Source organism: Myotis lucifugus, unplaced genomic scaffold (genome assembly GCF_000147115.1).
Source record: "Myotis lucifugus unplaced genomic scaffold, Myoluc2.0 scaffold_181, whole genome shotgun sequence".
NCBI lineage: Eukaryota > Metazoa > Chordata > Mammalia > Chiroptera > Vespertilionidae > Myotis > Myotis lucifugus.
In genome coordinates, this window is record NW_005871229.1 from 61,202 (window position 1) to 74,133 (window position 12,932).

Below are 12,932 nucleotides of genomic sequence, written 5' to 3' on the forward strand. Positions count from 1 at the left end.
GCAGATGGTGAGCCACAGTGAGGCGTGGGCAGTACAGGGTCCCGGGAGCACAGAGCAGGGGCTCCTTGTCCACAGAGTTGGCAACGGCTCTTGTAAGAAATGGCCCATCTGAGTTGGGTGAGTGAGTGAGCTAAAGCTGCCGCAAGGCTCAGCGGTGGGAGGGGCCTGATCGCCAGGCGGCAGGCCAGCCCTGTTGCCCAGTCTGCTGGGAACGGAGATGAGAGTGAAAGGGAGCTGAGTCTCCTGACCTTCCTGGGGTTGCTGTCGTTATAACCACAGGCCACCAAACTGAAGAAGGAGCGGGAGAACCTGCTGAAGCAGCGGTGGGAGCTGGAGCGGCTGGCGGAAGAGAGGAAGCAGATGGCAGCCCTCCGGCAGAAGGCGGAGCTGGGGTGCGTGGAGGGGCTCCGCCCTCAGAGCCTGCCCCTCTCTCTCTCTCTCTCTCTCTCTCTCTCTCTCTCTCTCTCTCTCTTTCTCTCTTGGTGTCCCTGAAACAGGAAGGGTGCACCCGGTAGTGAGTAGCTGTCTAACTTCTGTCTAATTCTTGATAAGACACTGATGAAGGGAACCAATATTTTCTTCCTTTTTAGACGTTTTTTGAGACATCAGTATAACGTGCAACTCAACAGACGCGCACAGCAGATCCAAGAGGAACTGGTGAGTCTGGAAGACAGCCTGGCGTCCTCTCACCTCTGAGAGCCATGTTTCCATTGCTCAGTGAGAAGTAAAACGCAGAGTGAGACCCCGGCCCAGCCCTGCCGTCTCCGCCCTCCCCAGCGGGCTCTGCTTGGCATGTGCCCTGTGGGTATATTTACACACCAGCACAGTAGGGAGGTGGTGGTTTCTAAAAAACGCACCTGAAACCGCGCTCCTCGGCTGTTTACCTGAGGGTAACGCTCCCACTTTGGGATCCGTCTACTTAGGTTGAGCTTGTTCTGTTTCCTAGCTGCTCAGTGTCCTGTCTCCCTGCGAGGGACGGGCATGAGCTCCCACCCTGCCTGCGTGTCCCCACCCTGCCTGCGTGTCCTCCTCCTCCCTGGCAGCGCCCTCCGGGGCAGTGCCCTCCGGCTTCCCCCCCGAGGCGGCTTTCCCGGCTCCAGGCCCCCGGATTCCTCGTTCCTTCACACCCGTCCGCCGTGTGGATGTACCTAACAGCTGGCCCTACCCGGGGTGTTTGCGTTGTTTCCGGCTTTTCCCTCTTACGTGGCGGCGGCAGTGGGCTCTTGTGCATAAACCTCGGCATGTGTGCGTCTGGAGTCTGTGTTCTTAGAAGTGGGATTGCTGTCAAACTGTGTCCGCAAAGGCTGAGCTAGCAGATGTGTCTGAGGGCAGGGACCTGCGGGTGGCGGCAGCGGGCTCTCCCTTGAGGCAGAGAACAGCTCCCGGGCCTCTGCGGTGTCGTTTCAACCATCCCAACCTCTCCCGCCTCCACGTGGAGAGCACCAGGCGGCAGTGCTTCCTCCTCCCTTCCCCTCCTCCCTCCAGGAGGCGGACAAGCGCATCCTGCAGGCCCTCCTGGAGGAGGAGGAGGAGGCCCAGCGGGAGCACTCGGCGCGGCGGGAGCAGGCCCGGGCGGATGTGGCGTGGATGCAGCAGGTCCTGGAGGAGCAGCTGCAGCGGGAGCGGGAGCAGGAGGCAGAGCTGCAGATGCTGCTGAGGTGAGGGCAGCTGTGGGCGCGCACCCCGCCTCTCTGTCCCTGGGGTCCCAGCAGGTCTCCACGGGGGTCTGTTCCTGAAACGCCCGTCCTGGGTACTGTCTGTCGCTCATGAGGAGCGTCTTTGTTAGGACCTGGCTTGTGAGGGTGTTTCCTTTAGGTCACGATGAAGATCCTCAGGGTTTAAAGTAAGGACCTGTTCATCTGAAGTCTTAGAATTTGAAAGGAAATGGTCCTCATGCTGGAGATGGTGCGTGCCTGCTGGGGCCGTACAAATGGGTCTGGGTCCTAAACGTGAGCCCAGTAGATTGAAACAAACAACAGGCAGCATTTCTTGAGCGTGTGTGTGCCAGAGGCCCAGCCCAGTCGTTTGCACCAGGCCCCAGGGCGAGCCGGCCGGGACCCCAGGAGCGCGGCCACAGCTCAGGCACCGGCAGCTTCATGCGCTTCAGTGTTGAAGCGGCCCAGGTGCAAGTCGTCAGAGTGCCTTTTAGAAAGAGGTGGAGCATTAAACAAAGGTCACTTCAAGGTCTTGCTGGTAGGGACACTGTGTGAACGTCCTTCACTGTTACAGTGCGTGAGGAGAGGTTTATTTGAGGCCGGCCCACAGACGTGCCGCCCGGGCCTCGGAGCCCTGCTTGTCCGCCTGCCATCGTCTTGTGTCTCCCCAGGGAGGAAGCCAAGGAGATGTGGGAAAAGAGAGAGGCCGAGTGGGCCCGCGAGAGGAGCGCACGGGACAGGCTGATGGCCGAGGTAATCCCGCTGTGAGGGTGTGGCTGGCGGTGCCGGGCTGGTGTGGGAATTAGGGACTGAGCCTGCCAGATATTTTGGGGACAGAGTCCTCTCTGGCCATTAAAGAATGTAATAAACGCTTGTTAGAAATACTTCAGTACAGAAAATCACCCAGACCCCTGCCGTCTACATCGCCACTGTCCCTGCTTCCTTCCACACTCCGTCTCTACACAACATGTTTACCTACATGTCTCTTCTTATGCTGTGTGATCTGATTTCAAGCATTCTTACATGCTATTACATCTTTTTTGTGAATACCATTTTTCAATTTTAATTGTTTTTTTAACATATTTTTTTATTGGTTTCAGATAGGAAGGAAGAGGGAGGGAAGGAGAGAGAGATAGAAACATCAATGATGAGAGAGAATCATTGATTGGCTGCCTCCTGCACACCCCGTATTGGGGATCAAGCCCGCAACCCAGGCATGTGCCCTTGACCAGAATCCAACCCGGGACCCTTCAGTCTGCAGGTTGATGCTCTATCCACTGAGCCACACCGGCTAGGGCTGTAAATATCATTTTGATGGCTGCATAGTATATCACCACGTGGGCATACCGTGGTTTGTTTTTCCGTCCCCTTTGGTGAGTTTCCATTCTCTGTCTAATTTTGAGCCATTATTGGAAACACTGCAGTAAACATCTTCGTGTGTGACGCTTGTCCGTACCTAGCATTGTTTTTTGTGGGTGCGTAACCAAAAGTGGACTAAAGAGTGTGTTTTATTTGCCAGCATTTAAATAATGTGTATAAGACACACAGCAGCTAAAAGGAAATCTTTTGGGGGAAAGTCTTCATTTCCCTGTGTGGAGTTACCTTAAAGTAGTTTAAAGGGGAAACTTGGATCGGTTCTCTCGTCTGGGCTTGGCTCCGTCTGGCAAGTTTAGGCTCAGGCTGGGTCTCGGCACAGGTGCAGCCAGCTGCCCACAGCTTGCCAGAACAGGTGTCTGCTAAGAGGCAACCCAAAACCTCCCTTTCCTTTCTGCGGAGGCCAGGTCCTGACAGGGAGACAACAACAAATACAAGAAAAGATTGAACAAAACCGACGGGCGCAAGAGGAATCCCTAAGACATAGGGAGCAACTTATTCAGAACCTGGAGGAGGCAAGAGAGTCAGCTCGTCGAGAGAAAGAGGAGAGTGAGGAACTGAAATCAGCCAGGAAACAGGAGCTGGAAGCCCAGGTGGGCCCCTCACGGGCGGGAGCAGCCTCAGCGAGGGGATGAGCGCTGCGGCCACAGGGCCTGCGTGGCCCTGCTTGGTGGACCCTGCATGGTGGTGGCACAGGATTCAGGCCCTTGGCTGATTCCCGCCGCCCGGCACTCCCCTAAGAAGCCCACATTCATGTCTCTCCTGCTGACTGCAGCTCACACTCCACTAGGTTCCCCGCCTGTGGAGCGAGTCTGTCATTCCTGCCCCCGTCTCATTCCTGTCCCATCTGCAAACACGTTGCTCACTGGGCCACAAGCCTCCATTCAGTTCAGTACCTAATAGGTAACAATAATCTCCCAAAGAGGACGTGGCCGCGTCCAGAGCTTCCTACAAGGCGCGCACTACCATGCACATGACGCTTCCGCACCACATGCCCTGCCCGCTGTCAGCACGTCCCTCCCTCTTACCTGCTCTGACTCTCCAGCGGGGGTAGGTCCACAGCTTCCCTCCTGATCGGAGGCAGGGCTCTGCCCCGCGGGCCTGGTCTCCGGTGACTTACTCTCTGTGTCCAGGTGGCAGAGCGCCAGCTGCAGGCCTGGGAAGCAGACCAGCAGGAGGCAGAGGAAGAGGAGGAGGCGAGGCAGGCAGAGCAGCTCACCAATGCCCTGCTGCAGCAGGAGGCAAAGATGATGGCCAAGCAGGGATACCGGCCCAAGGTAGGGAGCCTGCAGGGGACGGGCCACCACTGCCAAGCCCCTCGGCCTGGCCCCTGCTCTCCAGGCCTGTGCACACGCTGTGCCCGGCTCTGCTTCCCAGCAGCTGGGAGACTTCCTTGCTCTCCTCTTGTATGTTTCCTTTTCGCTACGGTAGGTCACCTTGACGGGGTCTGTTTTGGTCTTTGGTGGGGCCTCAGACAGCCCTGGAGGTGATTTTGCTTTGGCTCCTCACTGCAGCCCAAGGAGGGAGGTCCCGACTGCTAAGCTGTGTCCTGGGACCCTGTTTGGGGACAAATAGCAATCTTGGGAGAGTGTTGGCCACAGCTGGTGAGAGGAGAAGGCCGTGGTTCTGGGCCCTAACTACCCAGACGTCAGAACCCCTCCTCCTCGTCGGTCCTCCCCTCCCCTCCCCCTTTCCCTGCCACTCCAGGACTGAGTGACCCCTCCCCCTCGTTAGTCCTCCCCTCCTCCCCTCCCCCTTTCCCTGCCACTCCAGTACATCAGTGACCCCTGCTCTGAGGGAGCTCGCTGAGGCCAGCAGGCCGTCGCCGCTGCCCCTCCTTTATCAGGGACCCAGGCGCTCTGAGTGCTGCAAGGCAGGCCGGCTCCTTGGAAGCCGATGAAACCATCAGCAGGTACTGCACCTGCTACAGAACGTTAATGTCCTGACCGGCTGGGCTCTTGAGGTGCAGGGGACAGCGTTTTAAACTTCGTGACCGTGGGCCAGTGAGAGTCTCAGGGCCAGGGTGTCACAGAGCACACCTGAAAATGTACTCAGGGCTGGTACTTTAAAACGAGCCAGCCAGTGCCTCGTCTGTGGCGTGGGGTCAGTGCTGCTTTGGCTGTAAGTGACAACAGCTGTTTATACTGTGCTTCTAGCTTTTACCTAAAGTGGATTAATTCCCATTGCTTCAGAGAATGCTGATCTAATTTCAGGTTTTCTTTCTGTTTTCAGCCTTATGGGCATCCCAGAATTGCTTGGAACTGACTTCCTTGCCACTGGAAGCACAGAGCTGAGGTGCGAAGGCTGTTGATATGCAGCAGCAGACGGTGCGACAACGTCCTGTTCTAGTGTTGGGGTCACTGGCAATAGCTCAGCGAGCCTGTGCAGGTCCAGGTTAAGTGGATCAAGGGCTGGACAGACTAACACCGGCAGGAGGCCTTCCCTCCTTTCCGAGTTAAGAAAGGGGCTAGGATCACACACGGACCGTGCTGTTCATGAGGAATCTAAGGCTCTAAGTTCCAAGTTGTGTCCACGGCAGGATCCAGGTTCTGCTGTCTCGCCCTTAATTGTCAGCCTCCAATGACGCCCCCAGCCAGAGATCTGAGGGAAGGCTCCATGTTTAAATTGCAGTTTAAATGTGTTCTATTGAAGACAAGCGTGTGGGGTATTAGTGTAGTGGTCCTAGAAGGGTCCCGTCTGGTTTTCTGAAGAGAACTGTGAACCCTGAGACCGTCTGGTGTGGTCCAGGGGTGCTTTCCGGAACGGGGGCGAGAAGAGTCTTTGGGAAGCATTTTGGTGGAATTTCCAATGCGCGCTGTGTGTGGTGGGAGGGGAGTGATCTGTGTCACTGAGCCTCAAGGTCGCTTGCATGGCTCGCCTTGTGATGTGACACTGGACCTTTGGTGTCTTAGGAAGGTCTCGGCCACGTACAGCCTCCTGGGGTTTATGTGCCAGAGGAAGGGGAGGCATTGACCTGAGGAAATGAGATCAGACTCAACCACAGACTTTTCTTCCCCGTGACATCAGTGTGACATAGTTCTAGATGAATCTCCACAAATAGCTGCAAGAAGTTCCTGGCAGCACATTTTTATGACTTGCATTTTTTTCGTATCTTTCGGTCAAGTTTAGTTTTCATTATATTGTGTTCAAGAATCCCTATCAGTAAATTATAGCTAATGACTGTTCCATGTTATTAAAACCAGAGTTTATTTAAAAATCCTGAGTGGAAGGGCTGCATTGCCTTTCACTCGCATTGTGCTACAAAAACAAATGAAGCTGCAAACGACATCCTTAATCTGTTTTTCATTTTGTCTTGAGTTTCTTTGGATATGATCCCCTGACCCCACTTTCCATGCGGGCTCTCACTTATTCCCATTTCAGATGTCCATTCATTGTGAAATAAAGTTGGTTTGACGGCATCGCTTCCAGGCTGTTACTGTTGCTTTATTAATTGCTGCAAAGTGGTTGTGTAGAATGATAGATTTTTACTTATTTCATCCACCTCTGCAGGTTTGGACAGAATATTCTCTAGGACTGTTCACTTATTCTAGGTTATGCTCATTTTTCTGGTAAATTGGTGTTGCCTCCCCTCTCATTCCCATCGGAGCCTCTTCTCCACAGGGAATTAGCAGTCATATTGTCTGAGCTCTAGTACAGAACTGATATGGGTAGTCCTGTGTTCGATTCCAGTCAAGGGCACATGCCCGGATTGCGGGCTTGATCCCCAGTAGGGGGCATGCAAGAGGCAGCCAATGATTCTCTCATCATTGATGTTTCTATCCCTCTTCCTCTCTGAAATCAATAAAAATTTATTAAAAAATATGTTTCCAAATTTAGAGCTTCCACTGTCTTACTATTTCTTACACTCTTTATCTGGTATATATTTTGTGTATGCATATTGATTTTGTTCTTAAGCACCTTTTTCTACTTATTGTGGATATAATGAATATTTTATGGCTATAATGAATATTTTTTCAGGATCTGGGTTTTTAGGTATTTTTCATAAAACTTAAAGCGTTATATAGTCTCTGTTTCTATGTGGAAACATTTAGGGTAGAGGATGCTGTGGGGACTCCCCATGTGTGAGGTCACCCCTGCCGGGTGCACTGCCACACCTGCCGCTGACCTAGTTCCTGAGGAACTGAGCATCTGGCTTACCAGTGACACAGGCCTTGCTCCTCTGGGTTGACGACACAAATGGGTTTCTTTGGGCATTTTTGCAGAGTGACTTTGGCTTTTGCCGGAGTCTGACACACCTCATGGGGCCTGGCATCTGGCTTGGTGGCTGGCTGGTCGAGGTGGGGACCAGTCTTCCAGCCTGGTGTCTGGGCCACAGGGACGGGCTCCTGGAGAGCCTTGCACGCCAGCCTGCTGGGCAGCGGGTCATCCTCAGTTGGTCACTGAACTGTCCCTGCGGTGAGGTCACCCCTGCGCAGCCCCATGGATGGGAAAGCGCTGCTCAAGGTGCTTGGGAGCCAGAGGACAGTCCGCCCAGTTAGTCACTCAACAAACGCTGTAGGGGTCCCAGTGCCCAGGGCTCAAGGATGGCAGCCTCCACTCCAGGGCCACAGGCAGACTGCCCCATGTATCCAGTGAAGCCCTGTGTTCACGTCACCCACTGCCCTTCGGACCTAGAGACACCTCCCTCCCCACGGGGCCACGTTCTCCGAGCCTCCTCGTCACAGACTCCCCTGGGGTCGTGAAGCCCACCGGGGCCAATCAAGACAAACGACTCACAGTAACCCACATGCTCCCCTCTTCCCACTGGGACGGCACCTGGACTGTAAGTTTCCTCAGCGGCACTGCTGCCCACAGGGTTGTGGTGAGGACTAGAGCTAATCCACATCAAGAACCCAGCACAGCCGAGACCGGTTTGGCTCAGTGGATAGAGCGTCGGCCTGCGGACTGAAAGGTCCCGGGTTCGATTCCGGTTGAGGGCATATACCTGGGTTGCGGGCACATCCCCAGTGGGAGATGTGCAGGAGGCGGCTGATCGATGTTTCTCTCTCATCGATGTTTCTAACTCTCTATCTCTCTCCCTTCCTCTCTGTAAAATATCAATAAAATATATTAAAAAAAAAAAAAAAAAAAAAAAAAAAAAAAAAAAAGAACCCAGCACAGTGCCTGGCGCAGAGGAAGTAGTTGATAAATGTTGTCATTAGAATTATTGTAAAAACCTACTTAAAAGCAGAAACGCAGAGCTGCCGGTGGGGAGGGCCCTGAGAAGGGTGGACAGCAGCGCTTCTGAGCGGTCAGGACCCGCAGCAGCAGCCCCCGGCCCTCCCCACAGCTGCTGGGTCCGAGATGCTGGAGGGTTTCAGCGAGCCCTCCCGGGGCAGGGCCGGCTCGTTTGGGAAGCCCTGCCCTCGGAGGTGCTTCTGGGTGGGCGCTGATGGCCTGACCAGCTGGCTCGGGACCTCAGACAAGCTGGATCACTGAGGACTCCATCTTCCCTGCACGTCTCGCTCAGAAAGGCGCCTGTGGTGACAGGTCCCGCCGCACCCCTTCCATCTGGGAGAAGAGCCCAAGTCGCCTCTCCAGAGGACGACTGCTGGGGACGGAGGGTGGCCCCGATGAACCCGGTGTGACTATTCAGTTCCCCGGGTGAGCCTGCACAGGGGGCCTTGCTCTGAAAGTTAGACCGAAGGCCTTAGAGTCCCTGTGGTCAGCAAACTGCGGCTCGAGAGCCACATGCGGCTCTTTGGCCCCTTGAGTGTGGCTCTTCCTAAGCCTTAGGAGTACCCTAATCAAGTTAATAACCATGTACCTACCTATATAGTTTAAGTTTAAAAAATTTGGCTCTCAAAAGGAATTTCAATCGTTGTAGTGTTGATATTGGGCTCTGTTGACTAATGAGTTTGCCGACCACTGCCTTAGACTAAACGAGCCCCATGACCAGCTCACCTGGGAAGAGGAGGTGAGGGCGCCTGTGCGCGGCCAACTCTCACTGAATTTAAAAGTCAAACTTAGGGAGAGAGCACATTGTGAGAAGGTACCTGGAACTGATGCCCCGATGTGGGTTTCCCTAACAAAGCTCGCTGCTCAGTGCAGAGGAGGAAAAGGGCCTCAGTCCTGTACACTGAGCGCCCGGGCGAAGCATCTTCAGTGCTGTCTCATGGGGGGGGCGGGGGGGTATCTGAAGCATCAACTAATGGATGGGAGACATACAATCACCACAGAGACAGATATAGAGCCTGTTTATTGCATAACTAGCAGGCACAAATTCCAAAACAATTTTACAACGCTTAAAGGGTTGTACAATAATTACAGGAATAGAATGTACAATACAAATGAAAAGTAAGTGCAGAAGGGGTGACATGGATAAAACACATTTCCATAAAAGGCATTTCAGTATTCCTATGCAGCATTTTTCTTTCGTAAAAACAAGGGCGACCTTCAACCAGGACGAGAAGGAAAATGCTATGTCTGGGAGCGCGCAGCTGCTGTGGGGACCACCAGGCTGCCTTGCTCCTGGCTCCCAGCCTAGAGGGCCCCAGGCCCCGGACAGCTCCCGAGTGTGCATTTGCCCGACTGCTCTTTGGCAAATAAGAACCATTTGCATTGAGGCAGAGGTGCCTTCAGTTCCCGGAGCTGGGGGTGGAGCCGCCTCAGCAAGTGCCCGTTGTGTAAAGGGCACCTCTGACCTACCGGCTCTGGGGGAGGGGGTTGAGAACAGGGAAAACATGACATTAGGACACAGACATTAGTGCAAGGCTGTGGGACCCATGTGCAAAAAGTGGTGAGCGTCATGCAGACACGGGGCGGTCTGCCCTAGGACAGAGAGCCTGCAACGCAGGCCTCGCTGAGGCTGAGGCTGAGAAGGAAGCTGGCGGCCCTCCTAGCACCGTGCGTCTCGCCACCTGGAACTCCTTCCTGGAGTTCTGGCGCTGTGGTCGACAGCAAACCCTGCGGTATTCTTACAACCGAAAACGCTGGGCTCCGAGTTCCGGGACTTCCTCTAGGGCAGAAGCAACGCCCTTCATCGCAGGTCCTCGTGTCCGAGGAAAGACCGCTGCCCATCGCAGACGACTCATTATTCAGAAACCTGTCCTCCGGGGGCCACGGCCACCAACTCAAGAGCGTGCTGGGCCTTTCCTGAGGACCCAATGCGCCCAGGAGGAGGGCGGGTGTTGGCAGGAAAGAAGAGGGACACTGAGTGTGCAGCATGCAGAGGCGGCTTTCCGACGGGGCTGGAGCTGCAGGTAGGAGCATCCCTCAGCATCGACGGCACTTAGGGTGGCACTTAGGGTGTGCGCATCAGCAAGTGGACGAGTCTTCTGGAGATTGGACCCTTTCCCCAAGCTACTCAGTGACGTGAAGCCGGCAGAAGCGTCCACACAGTGACTCAGTCAAGCAAACACCCTCAAGGTGCTCCTTTCATGACAGTTTACGGTCAAGCTATGAAGGTGATTGTGAATCAAACAGTTCTGTGACAGTGCAGGCTTGCTCAGCATGTACTTAGGCAACTTAGATAACTGTGACTTCTTCACACGTGTGAAGGAGCACTATGGGACAGAATATATGGGTAAAGCAAGGGGAGGGTGGCCACATACGGGCACGGCTCAGAGGCTAACCCAGGTGGGACTAGGGAAGCCCGACTCGCACCAGTTTGCAGGGTCCCAGGGCAGAGGCTGTGCGCGGCGGCCTCGAGACCACAGCTCACCCATGTGTGCTGTGAAAATGTCTGCAGTAGTCGCCAGCATTTATAAACAGAGAGATGGCACAAAAACAGCCAGATTCCTGGAGTCTCTTGAGAAATAAATGCTCTGGCAACCCCAGATCCACTTTTCCACCTGGCAGCCCGGGTGGAGCTGGGGGCTACTGTGCCACTGGGTGTGCCCTGGCCCCCCTGATGCCCCTGCCCCGCTCCGCACCTGGCTCACCCCATTCCTCTTCCTCACCACGGCCTGGCCTCTGGTCTAGGTCAGGTCTGAGGCCCCACACCAAGCGGCTGCAGTCAGCAGGTACAGGAATGTGCTCGGCATTCAGAACAAGAAAGGTCTCTCCAGCTACTGAGGAAACACCTCAGTGTGTCCCAGAGCTCACACTTGTGCTCTTCCATAGCTTTGGGGCAGCTGCTAGTCAGCAGAACACTCTCTAAGGAATTCTTGAAAGCTGATGTCCAGTTTTTAAAAACCAGCGCGATAGTGAAAAAGAAATAAACCGAGATGACTGCATACATCTTACCTCACAAGAAGTCCTTAAAGGGGACGAGCTATGCGAAGCAGGTCGCGAGAAGGCTTTACGTGGTCAAAGGAGTGACCGAGTTTCAGACGAGAGAGGTGCCATACAAGGTCCGGGCGCAGAGGGTTTCTCTTCCCGTGTTCACGGCACTGACGGGAGGGGGTGCAGAGGAGCTATGGCCTGGGGCGCTGCTCCTCCCGCTGTCCGCAGGAAGGGAAGTCTGGTTTCCTGTGATAAGGCAGAGCAGACCACGTGTGCTAACACGGCGGTGCCCCTACCAGGACGTGGCCAAGTGACACACGACGTGGAGGATGAGTGCTTATCTGATGCCACGGGGACTTCAGGATGATAGTAAAATGGAGAGAAGATCAAGATAGAGAAATTAAAGAACATCTCATGATAGCACAGTGCGAAGAAATGGAGCAATTCATTGTTTCCTTCCAAGAGAGATCGTTATACTATTTTTAGAAAGTGGCAAAGTCCTCCTCATACATGCTTGGAGATACTCCAAACTTAAGAGATATTTGCAACAGGTTAGAAAATTCACTTATTGCACAGTGCTTGGTAAGGAACAGATAATGTTGATTTTTTTTTTTTTTTTACCCAACTCTCTCAAGAAAATGTTTTACTAAAACATCCCACTTAGAGTTTTAACCAGAGGCAGGGAGTTTTAAGGGCTGGATAAATGGTAACGAACTTGCAACAATGAAGCTATGCTTTTGGATGTCCATGATCATGAGCTCAACAGTCACTGACAGCACAACAGAACATCAGAAAAACTGGCAAACAGTCACAAAGTAAGGCAAGTGGGTTAAATTAATAATTGAAAATTTGTTAGAAAACATGCAAAAATAATACTGAGTCTTTTTCAAAAAAGTTTTAAGCTTTCATTAAATGTTTGTTTCTGGTAAAAATCGGGAGTTCCACATCTACATTTGTAACGGGACTGTGAAAAGCCCAGGAAACAGGGGCCAGCTCCGCTGCTCAGTTGTTGTTCTCTTTGGTGGTGATGGTGACCAGCTGTTTGGCGGCCTTGGCGATGTCGTACGCACACTGGATGACCTGCTGTGTGACCAGCTGGATGTCCGTGGGCGGGCTGCAGTCCCCGGGAAGGGTCTTCTTGCATTCTGACTGCAGTCGGTAGGCACTGGATGTCAGTAAGCGAAGGGAAGTCCTCACCATGTCAGACTTGGGTTTCTAAACAGAAAACACAGCCGTTGGCCATGAAGTGCAGGGAGGACATCCGAGAGGGGGAACAAACATTCCTCTGAGAACAACTTCAGCTGCTCCCCAGTGAGAGCAGTTTTGTCAGGCACCTTTCACGGGGGCTCAGAGCGCTGCAAGCTTTGCCACCCCTGGTGGCTGTGAGATGCCCAAGTGCTCTAACTCAGGTCAAAGTGCGTGCAGTATCATTTTAGTAGGATGTGCTGTTCTGAGGTATTATTATTCCACTTGGGTGAAATATTCCACATTTTATTTTATTAATTTTATTCTATTAATGCTTTGTTTTTATTCTATTAATGCTTTGCTTTTTAGCACTGGGTTCAGACATTCTTGTCTTATTAAAACCAGTATTCATGTAGAACAAATATATTTCAATACTGTATCTGACTGTTTATAGATGTAAGCACTCTTTGTGCCACAAAAAGAATAATGTGCTATCAAGGTAATGAAGAAATTTCTTGCAGTTTTTTTAAAAGGATCTGAACCAAGTAAGTA

General features: G+C 53.2%; 2 protein-coding genes across 12 annotated transcripts in view; one reads left to right on the forward strand and one right to left on the reverse strand.

Moving 5' to 3' along the window:
* The window catches only part of TCHP (trichoplein keratin filament binding), a 9,565-nt gene extending 4,017 nt beyond the window's left edge, over positions 1-5,548 (forward strand). Inside the window, exons 4-10 of the mRNA XM_023760407.1 lie at positions 280-392; positions 591-657; positions 1,486-1,658; positions 2,327-2,408; positions 3,437-3,622; positions 4,163-4,306; positions 5,262-5,548. Coding sequence (XP_023616175.1) covers positions 280-392; positions 591-657; positions 1,486-1,658; positions 2,327-2,408; positions 3,437-3,622; positions 4,163-4,306; positions 5,262-5,294 — 798 coding nt within the window. The 3' untranslated portion in view covers positions 5,295-5,548. The remainder of the gene's footprint in view (positions 1-279; positions 393-590; positions 658-1,485; positions 1,659-2,326; positions 2,409-3,436; positions 3,623-4,162; positions 4,307-5,261) is intronic.
* Positions 5,549-9,209: 3,661 nt separating this feature from the next.
* Positions 9,210-12,932, reverse strand: part of GIT2 (GIT ArfGAP 2) — a 49,430-nt gene continuing 45,707 nt past the window's right edge. For all 11 annotated transcript variants that reach the window (XM_006096520.3, XM_006096523.3, XM_006096519.3 and 8 more), the window contains one exon: positions 9,210-12,410. In XM_006096520.3, the coding sequence (XP_006096582.1) occupies positions 12,198-12,410 (213 nt within the window). In that variant the 3' untranslated portion in view covers positions 9,210-12,197. The remainder of the gene's footprint in view (positions 12,411-12,932) is intronic.